Source organism: Tachypleus tridentatus, chromosome 7 (genome assembly GCF_004210375.1).
Source record: "Tachypleus tridentatus isolate NWPU-2018 chromosome 7, ASM421037v1, whole genome shotgun sequence".
Classification (NCBI taxonomy): Eukaryota; Metazoa; Arthropoda; class Merostomata; order Xiphosura; family Limulidae; genus Tachypleus; species Tachypleus tridentatus.
The window spans coordinates 141,434,725-141,458,170 of NC_134831.1; the positions used below are offsets into that span (position 1 = coordinate 141,434,725).

At 35.1% G+C, this 23,446-nt stretch overlaps 1 protein-coding gene across 1 annotated transcript in view; it reads right to left on the reverse strand.

Moving 5' to 3' along the window:
• Positions 1 to 23,446, reverse strand: part of LOC143256763 (neural-cadherin-like) — a 325,327-nt gene that overhangs the window by 40,293 nt on the left and 261,588 nt on the right. Inside the window, exons 16-17 of the mRNA XM_076514416.1 lie at positions 3,982 to 4,097; positions 52 to 216 (exon numbers count right to left, since the gene is read on the reverse strand). Of these exons, the coding sequence (XP_076370531.1) occupies positions 52 to 216; positions 3,982 to 4,097 (281 nt within the window). The remainder of the gene's footprint in view (positions 1 to 51; positions 217 to 3,981; positions 4,098 to 23,446) is intronic.

Below are 23,446 nucleotides of genomic sequence, written 5' to 3' on the forward strand. Positions count from 1 at the left end.
GTAAAACTGAACTCATTTTGTAGGTGTTAAAGTAAAGGAGGAAAATATAACCTGTAGAATTCGCTTGGGTAGTTTCCTGTCATCTCCTTCGGTAATCTCTGTCTCGTAGGTTGATCGATCAAAGACAGGAGGGTTATCGTTCACGTCGTTTATACGGATAATCACATTGGTGAAATTTTCGTTTAGGTTATCCGAAGCCACCAATCGCAACGTGTACTAAAGAAAAAAGAAAAGCAATCATCATTAAACAACCATCAGAGTTCTTCACTGACCCGAGGTCGAAGATTTGTAATCTACAAGACAAACAAATAGTTTCATTAACCAAAGGATCGTCGACTCAGTCTCCCTCGTGCATCATCAAAAGTAATTTTTTCATGCCTGCCTGAACAGTCTATAGTCAGCCTGAACAGTCTATCGTCAGCCTGAAGGTAATATAATAAAAAATTGAGACTGTTTCATAAGCTGTTTTTCTCACAGACACAGGAGTTCTGCAACTTAAAAGGCTTACCATGCCCTCCAAAGAATTTCTTGTTGGTTTGGTATTTGGATGGCTCGTTTTGTTTTCCTGGCTCGCCTTCAATACGAAATAGCTTGATTTAACCACAAGTCTAGCACCTGATACTTAGTGCTTACGTCTTATATATAAATGATTCCCGTTTGCATCATAAACATACTGTGCTGTTTTTGTCTTGTGTTTGTTGAGGACTTACAATTTATTTTGTTTTATATATTAAAAGATATGATTTGAAGAATTTTACACCTGTGATCTTATCCAAGCAATTAATAGCTTATGTTTTATTTAAAAAGCAAATACACAAATTTAACACTTTATCGAAAAATAATTCTTAATACTTTGATTATCGATATGGACCTATTTTGTACCACTAGTTTTTTACAGTAGATCAGATTTTTTATTAACAAAGTCTTATAAATCAGAATAATTAAAAATTAGTCATTACTTTTTAATTTTATTTGTTACTAATGGTCAAGGTCTACCACACCCCAGCTCATAGTATATTGTCCACGGGAAAGTGATATTGTTCATCGGAGTGACGTTTTACTTCCATAAATTATATATATATTTATGTGAATAACAAGTTAAAAACATTTTTTTTTGTTTGATGTTAAGAACAAAGCTACACACTGAGCTATCTTTGCTGTACTTACCACGAGTATTAAAAAAACCGGTTTGTTACGTTATAACTTATAAGCCTTTAGACATATATATGAGTCACTGGAGGGTAATAAAAATAAAATTGAATAAAATACTGTAAATAAACCTGCACTAGTTTTAAGTAGAAAATATTAACGTTGTCCTTAACTGTAAATTTGATATCTATTAATTAGTATGAAACTTCTACGCAATAATTCTGCTTCAGGGTTATATGAGGAATTTTAAATGCTCATTGGTAGGTTTACATCAATTGAAGACCTGCAGGAGCCATAAACTGAGCGAGTTTTTAATGAAACTTTCAAATGTTCATGAAGAGATACAACAATATATTGTTTAATGCAATTGACGTGGAGAAGTTAATGCAATAGCAAGAGTATTTACAACAAAAGTAAGTGGAAACACTTGTGACTTGAGCAAAATTTGTTTTGCTGCTCAAGCGAAACTGTATATTGGAGAACAATTCCCGCTTAAGCCTAATGGTACTGTCTGTCCAACGGACTAATCTTCGCCAATTTATTTCTCAAAGGTTTTGTTTTAAAGTGTGAACGGATAAATCGAGAGAACGTATAAGACTTAATTATAATTTAGTTTTACGTTGGAATTTGATGTTGACTGGCTTTTCACAGCTTTAAATAATTTTTTTCAAATAATAAACTGATTTAAGTATCTCTTACCAAAACGTATAAAGACTGTTCCATACATAATAGAAAAAAATTATGATACTTTATAGAAGTTAATTTAAGAATCCAAACGTAGATCTTTAAACGCGATATTGTTGTTGTTTGGAATTAAGCACTAAGCTACACAATAGTCAGCTTCGATCCAAGGGGATCGAAACCCGGTTTTTAGCATTGTAAGTCCACAGACATACCGCTGAGACACTAGGGAGCGTAAACGCGATATTAGCTTAAACATTATGTAGCAAACAAACTGAACATGCAACTCTCATAGAAAATAATACATGAACATTATACCCAATTCCAACACATGGTTACGAAAATCTAATTTTCGAAGAATGATTTTCATGCGTAAAGACAAACTGCCGAAAACGTTAGTCAGATTAAGTGACTCAACTGCAAACTATCTATATCGACAAGTTTGAGTTATTTGTTGCCTAATATGCAATAAACAACTGAATTTCAGTCAAAACCAATACAATACGAGCCACGGCATCACTCTTGAAATTTTGAAATTCCCAGTTTGATAAGTCTAACACTGAAGCACAAAGCAATCGAAACTAGAGATAAAAAAGTTAGAATCTTTTGTAAATGAAAATGTCATATTTTGATATGGTTTGTTGTTTATTAGTTGGACTGATATTATTTGCTCTTATGTATGTAATTATGCAGTATTTTTTTTCAGTTGGCCATTTTATAAATAATTATATAGAATAGAATATTGAATACAAGTAATGATCCTTATTACTTTTATATTCAATTATCGAAGATCAATTTCGATATAACTAGAAACGTTCTGTGATAAAATAATGCCCGTTTTCGTGTTTTTGTTTCATCTGTTTGTTTGAATGAAATATTGAGTTTCAAAATCATCATTGGTAAATAATATTTTAAAACCTTCTGAACAATGAAACCATAGAAGTGACGAATAAAAGCATGCTTATAAGGTTAATGCCGAGGATTAAAGAGGAGGGTATTGTTTATAGACCAAGATAATTTATTACGGTTCTATAATTGGCTTTATTAAGATAGCAAGAACACAGATTTCAGGGGTTAAATTACCACTTATTCAGTAAATTAAAGACAAAACAATTCCTGGAAGAAATTTTGAAACACGTTTTACCAACAACGAATGAATACTGATCTCGTAATTTGTTCCTGTTTCCGTGTTTGATTTAGCTCAAAGCTATATTTGACTTTCGTTTTTGAATTTTGCACAAAGCTACACGAGGTACCGGTATCTGCACTAGCCGTCCCTAATTTAGCATTGTCAGATTAGAGGGAAGGAAGATAGTCATCACCACCCACCGCCAACTCTTGGTCTAGTCTTTTATCGACGAATAGTAGGTTTGACCGTCATATTATAACACCTCATGGCTGAAAGGGCACACATGTTTGGCGTGATAGAGATTCGAACACGTGACCCTCAGATTGCGAGATGAGCGCCCTAACCACCTGTTCATGTCGAGTCTTATCTGCCCTATCTACCATGGGAAATCGAGCCCCTGATTTTAGCGTTGTATTCCCATAAACGTGACCCGGCATGGCCAGGTAGTTAAGGCACTCGACTCGCAATCTGAGGGTAGCGGGTTCGAATCCCTGTCACACCAAACATGCTCGCCCTTTCAGCCGTGGGGTCGTTATTACGTGACGGTCAATCCCAATATTCTTTGGTAAAAGACTAGTCCAAGAATTGGCGGTGAGTTGTGATGACTAGCTATCTGCCTTTCATCTAGTCTTACATTGCTAAATTAGGGACGGCTAGCGCAGATATCCCTCGTATAGCTTTACGCGAAATTTAAACCAAACCAAGCCTTATATAGTGTTATTTTATAATGTCCGCTTTCTCGAGAAGATTTATTCTGTACAAATCTCTAGGGTTTATTAAATAATACAAGTACAGTTTAAACAGTTAGAAACTTACAGCTGTGTACATTTTCTTCGTGATTTACTTAAAGGGTTCAAGTGCAAAAATGGAGTAGATTTTGCAAGCACTAAAGTAGGAAACTACAACCTGAAGAATTCGTTTATACCAAATTATCAGTACATGACTTCAATATCATTTAGAAATAAAAGCTTTTAGTAAAATATCATTTGTATAATTTTAGAAATTCTTATAAACCATCTTACCGTCTTCCGGGTCTCATAATCTAACGGTCCGGCTACATAAATAGCACCTGTTTCATTTTTCACTGCAAAGGCACCTCCTTCGTTTCCTTTAGTTATTTCATATCGGATTCGAGAAGCTGGGACGGAAAAGGAATATTATAAACTTTATACCAAGAACGTTTAATGTATTTCTCAGTTTAAAGAAAACTGTGATATTTGTTCTTACCTTTTGAAATAAACAGCATTTCTTTGTCTAATAATATTGAGTAATAGAAGAGACAAAACCAGATGAAATAACTTGCATCATTTGCTAATTAATCTGAAACTGTCACTGTTTAGCCTTAATCGAATAAACATGTAATGCTGAATCTTCATTTACATATTAAATTAATATGGTGTACAGGATAACTCTGTTGATGTCGTCGCTAACGGTTTGGTTATTTTCAAGTTATCACAATATCCTAGTTTCAAATCTTTCGTTCGTGACAACATCTTTTCCAACTGAACCATGGAAAGAAATCATGTTTAGATTTTAATTCTAAGAGATTTATTACATGAAAGGTCCGACACAGACTACGAAAAACAGTGTAAAATTTCGGTTCTAATAGTTAAAGGATTTGTTTGTAAAATCATGACTTCGAAGACGTATGTAGTGTAAAAGCCCTGTTATAAAAATGGCGTACCTTATGAAAACGGATCACGTTTATTAAAGTACAGAGATTTCCAGAAACGCAATCCAATATCAAGTCTGAAACCGACAAATAATATTCCATTATTGTGTGTGATCTATGTCTATAACCATACAATGTTGTCTAATGTTCTCACTTGTTTTTCATTTTTTATATTATCATGTATATTGGAAACAAAGATAATTTTAGGTCATTTCTTTTCAAGATATAACTGAGAGAAATGTATAAGTCCTCAAAAGTAGAGCAGTTAACGTCAAAATGAGCCCAACTTTTTAGCTCTTTATTTTTTATGGCTATAGTATGCTCACATGACAGTGAAATCTGTAGTAAAGCCTTAATAATTGCAGTAAAATATATATGTCTTTTGTGTTCTATTATAGCCTAAGCCATAAGTTAGTCAGTAATAAATATTACTATGCCATATTGTTGTTTTCAGATTCTTTAAAGCTGCAAATAAATGAAAGTTAGCATGTTTATTGTTTAAATTTTCTTTGCGAAGCACGTTAAATAAATGTTAAAAAATGAAAAAAATTCAGTCATAAATAGCAGAAATAGAGCCAAAAACTATTATTCGAATATGTTTGTTCATTGATAAATCATAATTGTAAAAGCTGTGGTTTGTGAAATTAGAGACCTTAGATAACGAATTTCTTTGCTATTAACTATTTATCTACTGATCAAGCTGAAACGGATTTAAGGTCCTTTCAACAAGATCAATATGTGTAAAAATGTCACTTCATGAACAAGAGATTAAAATATTTAACATTGACAACTACTCTAGATTTGTTTCTTTGTTAGCACAAAGCTACACATTAATTTATTTGCGCTATGATCATGTATTAACAGTCATGCAACAAGTCGTGCCAAAACTCTGGTAAGTACAATATGGCGGCTTGTAACAGTTGAGAAAGATCAGTACAATTCTGTCCAAATGTCCCAGGCAACATTATACGACATAATCAAGAAAGATCTTTGTTTGAAAAAGTGACACAATTCACTTTTACACAGGTTGCTTCCACGACATGTTATTTTAACCACTAACCACCTCAAGCAACTGAGAATGAAACAGATATTCACAATATCCCACACGAAGACGTACTCATTAACCGGGCGCTGATAAACCGTCATCATTGTATTCTAAACGGATAATGGAAAACCATCCGGGACGAAGAATGTGTTTTGAATACAACAGTCCTATTGCCAAGTTCTATTTCCACGATGCCCATTCGTCAGATAGACCATGACTAAAAACAGTGACAAAGACTATAATGACGTAGTAAGTCTTCAAAATCCTTTTACAATAACGTACTCAGTCTCTATACAAGCAGTGATATTCTTAACTTCTCTATCAAAATTACATGAAATTGTGTATGAGTGAAACCATACAAACTTAATGACAGCTTTATAAAATTGCTCTAAAAGATTTTTGTTTGCATATATATCTAATATATTCAAGGCTGTAACTGTTGAAATATCATGCTGTGTAGAGACTCGTTGTTGAAATAAATGAAATACGTCAAATTAAAATATTATTTCCACTTACACAGAAACAAAGTTTTATATAATCGCTTAAAATTCTGCCAAAAATGAAAAAGGTTTTAATTCAAAATGTTACCGGAAAACTAAACATCATTACTAAGCACTTTATCTTAACGAAATAGCTTATAAGTGGAACAATTTTACTCTTAAAACTACATCTAATTTTATCAGTAAACAGTTTATGGAACAGTTTAGCGGAGTATTCAAACCCGATGCTTTCTTTAGAAGCTCGCTAATTTTAAATTGGTAAAACTGAATTTATTTAAAGGACACGTATAATGTTTCTTTAAGGAGGTCTAATTTTACATACTTAAAGCTGGTGAATTGTTTATTTAACTATTTAATTAAAAGGGAACCCTTTCCAAACGAATGAACTTGATACTATTTTAAGCTTACGTTCTGAATTAATCCTTGTACAGGTATTTTCCCCAGCGAGAGCTGATATGTTTCACTTCATAAGACAGCACTTTAAAATTACCGTTCTCAGTTAATCTTCCTAAAGGAATTTTCCCTAGTATGGGCTCATATCTTTCACATCATAATATAACACTGGGCATACATTGTGAAATAGAACGAAACAGGTAATTGCATATAGCAGGGTGACTTTACACACGAAAAGGTGTTATTTATTAAAAATTAAGATAAGTACTTAGTTAATATAATTATTTTGTACTAAATTTTAAGGAGACAGCCAAAGTCCATCAAGTCAAAAACTGACTTTATTTACGACAAAAATTTCTGCTACTAATTCTTCTTTGTTAATAAACATTACTGTTAGTGTAAAAGCCGATAAGTGAAAACAATAACAGCAGAATTCCCATAAGCGAGAGGAGAGGGGGCCGTCTTGTACTCTTTGGTATTACATTACATCTTGGGAGCTTGCGAGACATCCAAGGATGCTCATAAACGCCAGTTTCTCTTCAGCCTCACTCCCGGGATTAAGGTTAAGTGTTACTAGAATAGAGTGATGAAAACACCAGAAAGGTTTGGTAAATACCGTGTTACTTGGAGCTGGTCTAAGTTTCCATTAACGTTAAAAACGACGGGGAAATATGTGAAACAGGGTGGTAAGTAAAGAAGGTAAAAAGATGTGGATGATCGGCAATGTTAGCTAAGTGGTTCATGGAAGGCGAAGTGACCAAGGCTGCGGCGAGGTAACAAGTTCATGAATTAAGAGGTCAAAGTTCATAAGATAACAAACTGTAATTGATTATCACAGTAGCTTTAGATTGCCAATTGCTTAGAAAATGTTTTTCTTTTAGTTTTAACTTTAACGTTTATATGAGAAGACACCTTTACGGGGCAGAGATCACAGGATCCAACGATTCAAGACAATATATTTGGTGTGGGGGGAAACGGAAGTACGCCGAGAAAATCCACTTACACGGCCACAGCGCAGAATAGAATATCCTGACCGTGCCGAGAAGTAGCTGAAAGAGAAAGCGACGTTAATGAAACACGAGAAAGATTTATACACTTCATGTAATAAAATAAAATAAATCCTAGAATTCACAATGATAAGTAAGATCAGTAAGGGTTGAAGGCTGGAGAGAAACACCGCTTTGACGAAGGATTCTTATCTTCGTTGCGTAGGTAGATACCCCTGGTTTGCACTGCTTAATAAGGGATATGATTTGTCAGTAATCAATATAGAATTACCGGTGGAATCGGAGAGTTAATCGACGAAACACTTGTTGACTTTAGAGATATCCTGGCAGCTATTAGTTCATACATCTGGTGAGCTCGGATACTAGACTCAGAATGAAAAAAAAAAAAGATAACTCAATGGGCTAATGTATTGGCCCTTCCATAGGACCTGTGTTCAAGACTCAGCTTCTGAGTTTCTTATCTTTGAGAAACCGTGTTTCAGAATTTTTGTACCAAATTACATGAAGAGCTATATATGAATAGCTGCCGCTAATTTTGAATTGTTAGATTGTAGGAACGGTAACTAATAACTTGCACTAACCGTATACTCTTGACAGTGGATGCTTGTATGATCATACAGTGAGATTTGGCTGACAGCCACTCTTATAGTGCCTCAAAGGGTCCAAAGTGCGAAGAGAGCTCTTGCGGCAACGGACGCAAGTCATGAACTATGGATTCCATAGCTTAAGCACACAGTTGGCCACGCTCAGCCCAGTATCTTGTTAATTCAAAATCGGAAGTGATAAAGTGATAACCCCAGGAAATAAAACACATGGCATGATTTGACTTTGAGTGACATATTGCGTTAAATATACAATTGTTTTTTAAATGTACGTTTGGAATTATAATAATTTATCTTCTGCCATCTACCAATAGTGTTTCTATATATTGGCAGACAGAGGTTGGTTTAGCTATATTTTCTCTTTTTGTAGTTCTGTATATAGATGAATATCTACTATATATACATAGTAGTACGCTGTCCACCAGCGGCATAGTGGTATATCTGAGAACTTACAACGCTAGAGACCAGGTTTCGATACTCATGGTGAGCAAAGTACAGATAACTCATTGTGTAGCTCTGTGCTTAATTTTAAACAAGCGAATTACAGATTATAATTAAATTATTGTTTTAAAATAGCGCAAGGAATTTCATATAGTTTCAAGAATCAAAAATAAAAGGTTTTTCACGTACTTAAAAAGACAGAAACGTGAACAGCGTACATGCTTTCGCAAAAAGATCAGTATTAAATTTTGTCAAGGTTTGATGTGGTTAGCTGTATGTGTCAAGAAATGAAAAACAACTAAAGTACAAATTATTGCTGAGACATACAAATAGTTAATTTAAAATATTAGGTTGAAATCGATTATTGGATTTGTTTACTTGTAGTAGTGTAATCTAACTTATATAAAAGTATTCTTATGTCACATTACACTTGATTTCTCATGAACTTTTTGAAATAGGTGAAATCATAAAAGCCAAAATGTATTCATCTAGATAGAATAGTTCGATTAATATCTGTCATTAAGGATGTTAGTGAAGGGCTTGCAAGGGGGCCATGACAGGATTCAGTAAAACCTTATAAGTTTATTTAGTGTTTGGTTTACCTAGCCTGCATAAAATTTATAAAGATGCTAAAAATATCGATTCATTTTTAAATTTAATTCGTTTCTGAATCCAGCCATTTTCTGTTGTATCACCAACGTTTTAACGGAGATTCTAAATTAATAAATTAATAAATGAACAAATGAACAAATGTTTCTCTTCAGTTTAATTGTCTGTACCTTTTTTCATACTGGGAAAAAAATATTTGTTGATTTCTTAATTTAGAATCTCCGTTAATTAAAGAAATTTGTTTTTAGAGTTCTGGTTGAAACCTGTATATTGTTTCAAATATGTATAAATGAAAAGAAGTGCATTTTGGTAACACTAAAAGAAACGCTATATAAGTTTCAAACAGAAGTTTAGAAGAAACAATATTTAAGTCTTAAATAAAACTCTATAAGAAACAATATATAAGTCTGAAACAGACCTATAAAAAGGACAATGTGTATGTCTCAAATAGAACTCTAGAAGAGACAATATGTGTATCAAAACGAATTCTAGGAGAAACACTACATAAGTATCACACAGAATTCTAGAAGAAAGAAGGTATAATACCTTTAAACAGAATTTTAGAAGAAACAATATATAAGTATCACACAGTAGTCTAGATGAAACGATATATAAATATCACACAGAACTCTAGAAGAAACAAAGTACACTGCTGGCCAAAATATTAAGGCCAATGAACATAAAGTAAAATATGCATTTTGCGTTGTTAGACTCAATCACTTATTTAAGTAGAGCTTCGAAAGATGAAAATAAGAAAAGGAAAAAAAAATTAGCATTTAATAGGGAAGATGTGAACACTATGAAATTAGCCTAAATACTAGCTGGTCAAAAGTTTAAGACCATACTGAAACGAAGCATTAATCGGTAAACACGTAACGAAATTTAGTCATTTGTGTTCAAACATTAGCGTTGTCAACAACTTCCACTGACATGTCCTGTGTTACATTGGGTAAAATCATGGCAAAGGCTAAAAAGTTGACAGAGTTTGAACGTGGCAGAAATGTCGAGCTGCAAAAGCAAGGTCTCTCTCAACGTGCCATCGCTGGTGAGATTGGGCGTAGTAAAATTGCTGTTGCAAATTTCTTAAAACACCGTGAGGGATACGAAATAAGAATTTCAAGTGATCGTTCCAAGAAAATGTCGCCGGCGTTGAGCAGGAGGATTTGACGGGTTGTCCGGCAAGACACCAGCCGATCGTCGAACCAAATTAAGGCATTTACGGGCGCAGAATGCAGCTCAAAAACAATGAGTCGGCATCTCTGATAGAAAGGCTCAAAAAACCGTGAACGTCTTCAAAGGCCGCGCCTCCTTCCACACCACGAGACAGCTCGGTTAAACTTTGTTCAAAAGCACCAAACATGGGACGTAGAAAAGTGGACGAAGTGGACGAAGGTTTTGTTTTCTGATGAGAAAATTTTAATCTGGATGCTCCAGATGGCTTTCAACGTTACTGGCACGATAAGTATACCCCATTGGAGACATTTTCTACATGACACAGTGGAGGCGGTTCCATCATGATCTGGGGTGCTTTTTCATCCCATGGAACAATGGAGCTTCAGGTTATACAGGGGAGTCAAACAGCAGCTAGCTACATTGGCATGTTGGAGAGAGCATCCTTATTGACTGAAGGCCCTCGCTTGGGTGGAAAAGACTGGATCTTTCAGCAGGACAACGCTGCAATCCACAATACGTGCAGGACAAAGGACTTTTTCATGGCGATTAACGTGATTCTTTTGGACCATCCAGCGTGTTCGCCCGAACTGAACACCATTGAAAATGTTTGGGGGTGGATGACAAGGGAAGTCTATAGAAATGGACGTCAATTCCAAACAGTGAATGATTTTCAAGAAGCCATCTTCACCACTTGGAATACAATCCCAGCCAGACTTTTGCAAATGCTTATATCGACCATGCCAAAGTGAATGTTTGAAGTTACTCGCAATGACGGCCATGCAACTCACTACTGAGAGCTCTTGTTGGGCATTTTCTACCCTGTTTAGGACTTCTTTTGGTATGGTCTTAAACATTTGATCAGCTAGTATTTAGGCTAATTTCATTGTGTTTACATTTTTCCTATTAAATGCTAAAAATGTTTTTTTTTTATTTTTATTTTCCATTTTCTTATTTTTATCTTTCGAAGCTCTACTCAAATAAGTGGTTGAGTCTAACAACGCAAAATGCATATTTTTTTTATGTTCATGGCCTTAAGATTTTGGCCAGCAGTGTATAAGACTTAAAAAAGAGCTCCAGAGGAGACAATATGTAAGTCTCAAACAGAACACTAGAGCCCCCAGTGGCTCAGCGGTATGTTTGCGAACTTACAACACTAAAAACCGGGTTTTTATACCCGTGGTGGGCAGAGCACAGGTAGCCATTGTATAGCTTTGTGCTTAATTCAAAACAACAACAGCAACAGAACACTAGAAGGAAAAATATGTCTCAAACACAATTCTAGAAGAAACAATATATACGTCTCTAACATAACTCTCGAAAAAAAGCAGTATATATCTCAAATAAAACTCGTAGCAAGAGAATATTTTGACCTTACACAAAAAAAAAGATAAAATACAATGGATTTCATTAAAAGTCACAGAAAAATGTGTACGCTTAGATAAGAACAAAATAAGGGGAAATGGAATTTAGGTGAAGATAAAAGTCACACATTTAAACAGAAATGATGTTTCAAATACTATATATTTGATTCTAAATGAAATAGTGTGAAAATATAATATTAACTTTGAAGAAGGATATAAAAATAATCTAGAAGATTATTTCACGAAGATTGTTTGAAGATTGTTTCACGATTTAAAATTAAATTGAAACATAAATTGTTAAAATGGAATACAGAATGAAGTTCAATAATTCGTTCATTGAGTGCCAGACGATTGCTTTAAACAAAAATAAATAATGACAAATTTAAAATGCCTTAAGACAGAAGCTATGTAAGAAAGATTTGAACAGTCTGACGTATTTTTTTTTTTTTAGGATTTTCTTATCAAAGCTCAAAAATAGAAATTCTAAATAAAGAAATAAAAATATTACAGTTCACCAAATTATGTTTCAAATTTAACGTGTCTTTATGGTTAGCATCCGGTCTGCGGATCCGCAGATTCAAGATTTAAGCTTAAAATAGGTAGTTGATCTTGCTATGTAATTTATCTTGCATGCGTATTACAGATGTAACAATCAGTTCCACTCTTCACTTAAAAGTAGCGAGTAGGAAATAAAAACAGCAACAAATGTACTTATATCAGAGAAGATAATTTTTTCATGTTTTCCAGAACTTTTTACGAATAAAATGACATTAAAGTTGCTTTTAAATAAAAGACAAAAACTATTTGAAATACGGAACTTCCAATAATCTTCACTTTTATTTTTACTAGAAGAAAGCCATTCTTCATTGATTTCCAATTACGATGTTTACATGCTGTTACGGGAAGTAGGAATTTCACGGTTCTGTTCGAGGAATCGGTCTGCAGAATCTGAGTTAGATTTCAAGTTAATAGCGTGAACAGGATATCACGAGTAGAAGGTGTCACTAAAAGACTGGTCATTTTCAAGTTATCAGTGTGTCCCAGTTTCACATCTTTCATTCGTGACATTTTTTTCCAACTGTATCATGTATAAAATAAAACATTCTAACGCCTAACATATTTTATTGAATGACTTTTGGCTTCGAAGAGTTGATGTTGTTGTTTTGAATTAAAGACAAAGCTACACTATGGACTATTTACGCTTTGCTCACCACGGGTTTCGAAACCCGGATTTGAACATTGTGCGTCCTCAGACATACCGTTGTGCCACTAGGGAAGGCGAACTTGGAAGAGCTAAAGGTCTTAAAAGTTAAGTAAAACGATGACTTGTTCTCAAACGATTTTTACACCCACTTCAGGCCCTGTCAGAAAGGATATATACATTAAAATGTTTCTTCCAAAACACTGTAGAGTAAGAGTCAAGGTATAAGAACAGTTTTCGTTATGAAAACGTATCACGTTTAAAACACAGTAATTTCCTATTAAGATGGTTCAAATGTTTGAAACCGACAAACAATATTCCAGACGTGTGTGTGATGTGTATGATTAAGCATCTAATGTTGTCCAAGTTTCTTCACATTGTTTTGTTATTCCTTTAAATATAACAATGTTGGAAACAAATAGAATTTCCTGTTACTTTCTTCAAGTGAAATATAGAGAGCTTAAAAAGTAGAACAGCTAACAGTAAAGAAAGCCCAAAGATTTTTAGTGTTGAGGTATTAGTTTTATGTTATAATCACTTCATCACTTATATTAAAACAAAGCTGTAACCGCAATAACGTGTATAGATATTTTGTGTTTTATCACAGCTTATATTACAGTGTCAACGATAATCAGTAAAAGTATATTTGTAACTCCTTTAAGTAAGATATTTTAACAAATTCGTCTACTTTTGTTTTGAACAAAGAAAAACCTTTATTAATGGAAGTTGAAATAAAATAAACAGTTAAAAGTAATAGTCTATTTTGTTGTAACATAATTACCGAAGTAAAACATTATATTAGAATATACCAGTTTCTAATGAATTCAAATAATAATAAAAAAGAACTACATTTGAAATCCCCAAGACTTTTCAGTATATGTTATATATTGAGCGTTTCTAAACTTCCTTTGAAAACCAATGAAATTTGTATCATGAAGAATTTTAAACGACGTCTCTGGGAATATATTAACATTATTTTGTTTTTAATGATTTTTTCCAACGAAACATCAAACATATGGAAACTTTTGATGAAATGAATAGAGGAGGACAAGAATATAAATGAATATAAGAAAATTAAGATAATAAAGATTTGTTACAAACTTATATTCATAATCCTCAAGAGAAACTTACTTTATACCTCAAAAGTTTTAGAAGTGGGAAATAGTTAAATTATCTTTATCTACAATGTCTACACAGCTGTTGAATATAGTTTATACAGCTGTTTACATTATTTTAAGAATCATTCCAGAATCAGTCTGCAGAAAGTTTAATGCTTCTATCAATATTTATGCCTTTTTTTTTTCTTTAACTGTTTTGTTTGTTTTGAATTTTCGCACAAAGCTACTCCAGGGCTACCTGCGCTAGCCGTCCCTAATTTAGCAGTGGATTGATCGTCACATTATTACGCGCCCACGGCTGAAAGGGCGAGCATGTTTGGTGCGAGCGGAATTCGAACTCGCGGCCCTCGGATTACGAGTTGAACGCCTTAACACACTTGGCTATGCCGGACCCTTTAACTTTTATAACACATTTTCAAGACAAATGATAGCACATATACTAGGAAGTAATCCGATAGATCTTTACAAACATAATTTTCACAGATACTGATTGTACATTTGATGCAGTAAATAATGGAAAATGTTATTTGATCAGTTTTCATTAAACATAAAATAATTTGTTTCATTTTCAATCCGATTCAGTCATTTATCACTTGTTCAGCAACACTTTTGTACTAGGGTTAGCACAAGTGGATTTTTCTATTTCAGTAAATGACGCATTAATCCATTAAATTTGTAAGTTTGTTTTGAATTTCGTGCAAAGCTACACAAGCGCTATATGCGCCAGTTGTCTCTAATTTAACAGTGTAAGACAAGAGGGAAGGGGAAGGCAGCTAGTCATCATCACCCACTGCCAACTCTTTGGCTACTCTTTTACCAAAGAATAGTGGGATTGACGGTCACTTTATAACACCCCCACGGCTGAAAATACGAGCATGTTTGATATGACGGGGAATCGAACTCGCGACCGTCAGATTACGATTCGAGTGCCTTAACCACCTGGTCTTGCCGGGCCTAATCCATTAGATGGAGTATGTATAATCCTATGCCTTTCTCTATTGTTCACGTTGAATACTTTATTGGAAAAGATATAAAGGCAGTTATGCCCCTCAGTGGCTCAGCAGTATGTCTGCGGACTTACAACGCTAAAAATCAAGTTTCGATACTCGTGGTGGGCAGAGCATAGGTAGCCCATTGTGTAGCTTTGTGCTTATTTCAAAACAACAACAACAAAGGCAATTATACAAGTGTACGATTTTTCTTATGAAAAAAGGCATTTTTAGGATATTACAGCTAATGTTTGTTCTAGAAGCTAAATTATGATAAATAGTACGGACTGTTAAAAATTATAACAAAACGCACATAGTTTTTCCATATACGTCAACAATTTTGTTGGAATTGCGTTTGTAGCAAGAGCGTCTAAGCCTAAGAAACAAGTCTTATAAAATAATATTGTAAAACAGCTATATGGATTTAATAACTGACAGTGTTTATTAATTTGTTGAATATCCGAGCAAAGTTTCTCGAGAGCTAACTGCACTACTCTTCCCTAATTGTGAGATGATAGCCTAAAGGGAAGTCAGTTCGTGAACTCCGTCTATTGCCATTCCTATAACGCAATCACTGTCCCAAAGTACAGGAAGCGATTTTTTGATTTTGGCGGCCATTAGTCTTGAACCATGGAACCTCAGATTCACGAGATTAGCACGCTACTCGCGTCCCAACGCATGAGGCATTATTTTGTTTTCATTGATAATGTGGTTTGAACTACGGACCCGAGATTCCTAGTCCAATACGCTAACCATGTCCCAAAGTGTGGGTAGGGGTTTTCGTTATGGAGGCTAGTAAGGCCTAAACTAGAGAACCTGAGATCCACATTCCACCATGATAACCCATTGGGCCACGCATAGCCCCTGAGAATTTTCGCTTTTCTGCATATTTCTATTAAATCAGTAACTACGGACAGAACACTGTGGATGACGAGAGTGACTTAAGTCCTGCTTTCTAGCTTGCTCAGCAGGATTAGAGTGTCACACCTAGTATGGTTGAAAGTTCTTAGTATAGTGCGATAGAAGTTTTATAACTCTGTGATAACAAACTGACTCATTGATAACACATAGGTTTAAGAATGTTTAGATACGTTTCAAACACACCAGTAAAATACCAGTCACGTTAGATATTTATGGAAATTAGTAGCCCAACTGATTTTGCAGAATAAATTTCTAAAGTATGTGAGAGATTGCACTAACGTATATATATACTCTTCAAAACAAGAAACGCAAAAGGGATATTTTTTTTATTTTAAAGAGAAATATATGTAATAACGTTACAAGCTCAGAGAATGTGATGTTACACGTGTTAAGGCACTGATTGTCAGACCAAAATGACAATAAAAGTTGTGCACTTTGAAAACGGAGAAAAACATCGGATTTTTCGCCAAAACGAATGCGTGTCCAATAAATTTGTTTGAGAGATCTGCATGTTCTGCAAGTGCAACATGTGCAAAATCCCTATAAAAGTGACGGGTTCTCGGTTTTCATAGCTCAGTGTTAAGCCACCGACACGCAATACAGTTACGCCAAGACTGACTGAAGCACAACGCAACAACGCCAGTGGTCGCTTGGAAGCAGGCGAATCTCGATCAGATGTTGCCAGAGCTGTGAATGTCCACCCAAGCACCATCACAAGGCTATGGAATCGTCACCAACAACATGGATCAACTCGTGACCGTCCACGATCTGGCAGACCTCGTATGATCACGCCCGCACAAGATCGCTATATCCGACTACGTCACCTTCGAGATAGGACCACCACTGCGACGTCTACTGCCTCAACCATACCAGGGCTGCGTAGGATTTCCGATCAGACCGTACGCAACCGTCTACGAGATGCAGGAATCCGACCTCGACGTCCAGTCAGAGGCGTCATCCTCACCCAGCAACATCGTCAAGCACGGCTGCAGTGGACTCGGGCACATCGGGTATGGCCTCATCGACGATGGAAGCATGTTTGGTTCAGCGATAAATCACGTTTTATGCTTCGTAGGCAGGATGGAAGGACCCGTGTTTACTGTCGCCGAGATGAACGTTTTGCAACAAACTGTGTGCAGGATGTTGACAGATATGGTGGTGGCAGCGTCATGATGTGAGCTGCCATCGCCTACAATGCCAGAACAGACCTTTTGCACATTCGAGGGAATCTTACGGCTCAACGATACGTCGACGAGATTCTTAGGCCCCATGTGCAACCCATCATGGTGAACGTCAACGACGTTTTTAACATGACAACGCCCGTCCTCACACAGCCCGACTCACCACTGTCTTCTTGAGACACCACAACATCAACATTCTTCCTGGTCCTCCAGATCACCAGATTTAAACCCCATCGAACATCTTTTGGAAGAGTTTGACCGACGTCAGCGACGACGACAACCTCAATCGCAGACTCTACCTCAGCTTGCAGCAGCTTTGCAGGCTGAGTGGACAGCCGTTCCACAGGATGTGATTCGTCATCTCATCGCTTCCAAGAGCAGGAGATGCCAAGCAGTTATTGATGCTCACGGGGGGCACACTCGTTATTGACGTTGAGTGACGTTAAACTTCACCTAGTGAGTGTGGACTTCGCTTTTGCAGACTTTGGATGTTCAGCAGTGAATGTACAAAGTTTCTCAGATGTCATACAGAACTACCCGGAATAAACTTGTTAACAATTTGTCTCATATTTTGCCTTTTGCGTTTCTTTTTTTGAAGAGTATATATAATAGATTAGATGAAAAACTTCAACGCCCTCAAAGCGATTTAAATATGAACAAAAATTAAGAAAAAAACGTTTATTAAAGTAAACAAGGTATCTAGAAAGTATTTCAAAATTACAATTTTTTTGTATTAATCTCGTGATTAATAATCCACGAACAATTTTATCCAAAACACACATACGCGATCCCATTAGTTTCATCTTTTCGTTTAAATTATTTTCTGATCTGAAATGTTTTTTTTCCTTATTAACAGCTGGCGGAAAAAAAGGAAAACAGACAGCAATAATACGTTTCAGTTCTTTTATTATTATAATGTTAAAATGACGCTCTGTCTAGCATAACAATAACGTCATTACTAAACTTGCATTTTTTTAGCAATAAAAAGCACACTTTTCAACTACATATTATTTTCGCTTAGAGTTTCGAGAAAAAATCTAATTAACGTCATAGCTCAAACGTGAACATCAAGGCACTGAATGCAAGATAAAAAACACATTTTCCTGAAGACTTTTCCTTATCTAATTACGAATTATATACAAAAGAACCCACCCAGTACTCAAGATAAAAATTAATTAGTTGTGTTCTTAAGAGTTTCATTTTATTCTCAGTTTAGCAAACCGTACGACATTATTTATCCATCATGCTGGCTTTGGAAAATTACTTTTGATTTCACGAAAAGAATAATAAATATTGCGTGTCAACTTTTTACGATTGTAAAATGACGATATTTCTGTTTTAGCTACTTTCCTAGTTAGCTGAGAAATTAACAACTAAAGCAATGCTTTTCATGTTTCAGTGCTATCTAATACCAACTTGTTTCTGACGTGAGGATTGGCTTTAGTGCAAAAATAACGTATCTTGATTTTTAACCTTCACAACAATTTGACGTAAAACGTTTTTTCCAAAATTATATTCTAATGAACATATTAAAATATGTGTTAATTTCAGGTTTTAATTACTAGGTCCTGTTTGTACCTTAATGTTGTTTCAACGTCTATCTCGAATAAAATGTCAAAATATTTGTTTTTATATCACAGTCACATTCCATAACATGTTAAACAAGCGAGTTGTTACAGATGGAAAAACATCTTATCCATTTCTTTGTTGCAAACGTCTGGTAGTGCAACCAAGATTGTCTTTCAACCAGAGAGAATGTATTTATAGACGACAAAAGACTGCTGTATTTTATCGATATTTTTTTAACGGGAAGAAATTTCTTAATCGAAAGAAATTCGTGTAGACACGTCTAACGTGTATTTCAAGATAAATCTTATTAAATAACTTCACCTAGATAAGGGAGAGTCATAGTTATGGAACACTTTCCAATTGCCTGAGTTGGAGAAGCGTTATTAGCATTATTTAGTTTCCTTAATAACTCTATGACATTTTCGTCAAGAAATGTATTTGGAAAATAACGTTTTGTCAAGAACCTGACTAATGTTTGATAACTGAAATCCAAAGTAAGATGAATTACTATAACTGTTACATGCTCTAGTTTAAACGATTCTGGTATAAAGTTTCCACAGTGACAATAGAAACCTATGTATGTTTTTTTATGAAAGTGATTAACACTTAAAATTTGAACCATTACTCTGAGCTGTGGTGTCCTGAAATGGGATATTGAAATTGTTCTAAAATCCACCAGAGGTCTTAATGCTAGGATGTTGTTAGTGAAATTTGTACAAAAAAGATGGATAGCTTGATTCTCATTGTGAAATAAAAGAAGGGTTTCACTAATACATCGTATGTAATGTAAATATATGGTTTCATTTGTACTGGCCACCCAGTGGCTTAGCGGTATGTCTGCGGACTTACAACCGGGTTTCGATGCCCGTTGTGGGCAGAGCACAGATAGCCCATTGTGTAGCTTTGTGCTTAATTCCAAAGAACATCATTTGTACTGTTGGCTAATCATTAGTTTTCGTGTTGAGGTGGTGAGATAGGAAAAGAGTTTACTAGAATTGGAGTAAGGCAGAAGAACATGACGATATTAATTACCTAATCATATCTTATTATTAAAATGAAAGTGGAGAAACATTTGTTAGCATATATTAGTTGTTTGTTTTTATGTTTGGTTTCAGTCTCGGGATGCCTTGGATAAGATCTTTATCTCTCTATATATAATTTGTTGTCATGGCAATTGTTACCTCTTGAAAATATTTGTAATCAAGGATTCAATATGAAACGGAAATTCCATCTTACTTCCTTTTAGGAAGTCCCGAAACCATCTCGCAACGACGGCAAAGAATATGGGGAGAAAAACATTTTTTCTCAAAATGTCGCATAAGGGCGGCAGGGCAGGAATAAAACAAATTAGTACATAGACGAAGTGAATAAACACTCTTGCTACAGGTTCGGTCACTGTGACCCAGTTTGTAACCACAAAGTAACCATCATAGTTTCCATAATTGTAACAGTATACAACTGTTTATACATACTTTTATTGTGCAACGTGTCTAATTAATAATTCCGCAACATAAGTTGTAAATCACTCTATGCACGTGCAGTTAACATTACCATGCCGTTTCATGTAAAGCACGAGCATACACAGTGAATAATTTTTATTAATAACATCATTAATATTCACCATGTTATCTGACCTTATCTAATAAATTCCTAATTTTATATTTTAGTTAGTTTTACAAACGTAAGTAAAAAATATGCTTCCAAAACAAGAAATATAATACACAGCTTCAGAACTTTCATAAACCATCCTGCTGTTTCTCCTCTCCCCCCTTCAAGCACTGAATCTAACAGTTTAGCTCCAGCAGCAGCATTTACATTTAATCTATTACTCTATAGCATTATTTTTTAACAGTTTTATAGGTAAAACTTGAAAGACATGCGGTACTTATGTATAAGACGAACTATTCATTATTCTGTCTTTGGAAATGTACGAGAAAGAGCTCTGCCAATTAATATTTTGCTTTCACTTCAACTGACATAAACCTTATCATGTATAGTCATGTCTCCACGTAACGAATATGTAAAGCGAGGTTTGAACTGACATAAACCTTATCATGCATAGTCATGTCTCCACGTAACGAATATGTAAAGCGAGGTTTGAACTGACATAAACCTTATCATGCATAGTCATGTCTCCACGTAACGAACATGTAAAGCGAGGTTTGAACTGACATAAACCTTATCATGCATAGTCATGTCTCCACGTAACGAATATGTAAAGCGAGGTTTGAACTGACATAAACCTTATCATGCATAGTCATGTCTCCACGTAACGAATATGTAAAGCGAGGTTTGAACTGACATAAACCTTATCATGCATAGTCATGTCTCCACGTAACGAATATGTAAAGCGAGGTTTGAACTGACATAAACCTTATCATGCATAGTCATGTCTCCACGTAACGAATATGTAAAGCGAGGTTTGAACTGACATAAACCTTATCATGCATAGTCATGTCTCCACGTAACGAATATGTAAAGCGAGGTTTGAACTGACATAAACCTTATCATGCATAGTCATGTCTCCACGTAACGAATATGTAAAGCGAGGTTTGAACTGACATAAACCTTATCATGCATAGTCATGTCTCCACGTAACGAATATGTAAAGCGAGGTTTGAACTGACATAAACCTTATCATGCATAGTCATGTCTCCACGTAACGAATATGTAAAGCGAGGTTTGAACTGACATAAACCTTATCATGCATAGTCATGTCTCCACGTAACGAATATGTAAAGCGAGGTTTGAACTGACATAAACCTTATCATGCATAGTCATGTCTCCACGTAACGAATATGTAAAGCGAGGTTTGAACTGACATAAACCTTATCATGCATAGTCATGTCTCCACGTAACGAATATGTAAAGCGAGGTTTGAACTGACATAAACCTTATCATGCATAGTCATGTCTCCACGTAACGAATATGTAAAGCGAGGTTTGAACTGACATAAACCTTATCATGCATAGTCATGTCTCCACGTAACGAATATGTAAAGCGAGGTTTGAACTGACATAAACCTTATCATGCATAGTCATGTCTCCACGTAACGAATATGTAAAGCGAGGTTTGAACTGACATAAACCTTATCATGCATAGTCATGTCTCCACGTAACGAATATGTAAAGCGAGGTTTGAACTGACATAAACCTTATCATGCATAGTCATGTCTCCACGTAACGAATATGTAAAGCGAGGTTTGAACTGACATAAACCTTATCATGCATAGTCATGTCTCCACGTAACGAATATGTAAAGCGGGTTTGAACTGACATAAACCTTATCATGCATAGTCATGTCTCCACGTAACGAATATGTAAAGCGAGGTTTGAACTGACATAAACCTTATCATGCATAGTCATGTCTCCACGTAACGAATATGTAAAGCGAGGTTTGAACTGACATAAACCTTATCATGCATAGTCATGTCTCCACGTAACGAATATGTAAAGCGAGGTTTGAACTGACATAAACCTTATCATGCATAGTCATGTCTCCACGTAACGAATATGTAAAGCGAGGTTTGAACTGACATAAACCTTATCATGCATAGTCATGTCTCCACGTAACGAATATGTAAAGCGGGTTTGAACTGACATAAACCTTATCATGCATAGTCATGTCTCCACGTAACGAATATGTAAAGCGAGGTTTGAACTGACATAAACCTTATCATGCATAGTCATGTCTCCACGTAACGAATATGTAAAGCGAGGTTTGAACTGACATAAACCTTATCATGCATAGTCATGTCTCCACGTAACGAATATGTAAAGCGAGGTTTGAACTGACATAAACCTTATCATGCATAGTCATGTCTCCACGTAACGAATATGTAAAGCGAGGTTTGAACTGACATAAACCTTATCATGCATAGTCATGTCTCCACGTAACGAATATGTAAAGCGAGGTTTGAACTGACATAAACCTTATCATGCATAGTCATGTCTCCACGTAACGAATATGTAAAGCGAGGTTTGAACTGACATAAACCTTATCATGCATAGTCATGTCTCCACGTAACGAATATGTAAAGCGAGGTTTGAACTGACATAAACCTTATCATGCATAGTCATGTCTCCACGTAACGAATATGTAAAGCGAGGTTTGAACTGACATAAACCTTATCATGCATAGTCATGTCTCCACGTAACGAATATGTAAAGCGAGGTTTGAACTGACATAAACCTTATCATGCATAGTCATGTCTCCACGGAACGAATATGTAAAGCGAGGTTTGTTTTAGATATGTTGATTACACACATTTATATATGACTGCAAACCAAGACAAAATTCAAGCGCTGTACGGATAAAGATAACATATAGATTGATCAATAGACGAAGCCAAATAAAGAATGCCATCTGTAGTCAAATATAATAACTATGAATCTTCTTTACTTTATAATAATGTCCTAAAACTGATTATCATGCTCTTTAATAATGAATAACGCTTAAGGTGATAAGCTACATTTTAAGAACGGAACACATTCTTAAACCTTGAATTTACTTCTAATATATCTGATTTCTGTTATAATGTCATGTTAGCTTTGAGATTTCCGTAATAATTCACACGATTCTATAAAAAGACAACAAAACTTAACCTCAGTACCATAAATTAAATACTATTCAAACATCTTATGTAGAGTATTAAGATAACAGTAAGAGCTGTACAGTTTTAAAATAATGTTTAAAACCTGACTAA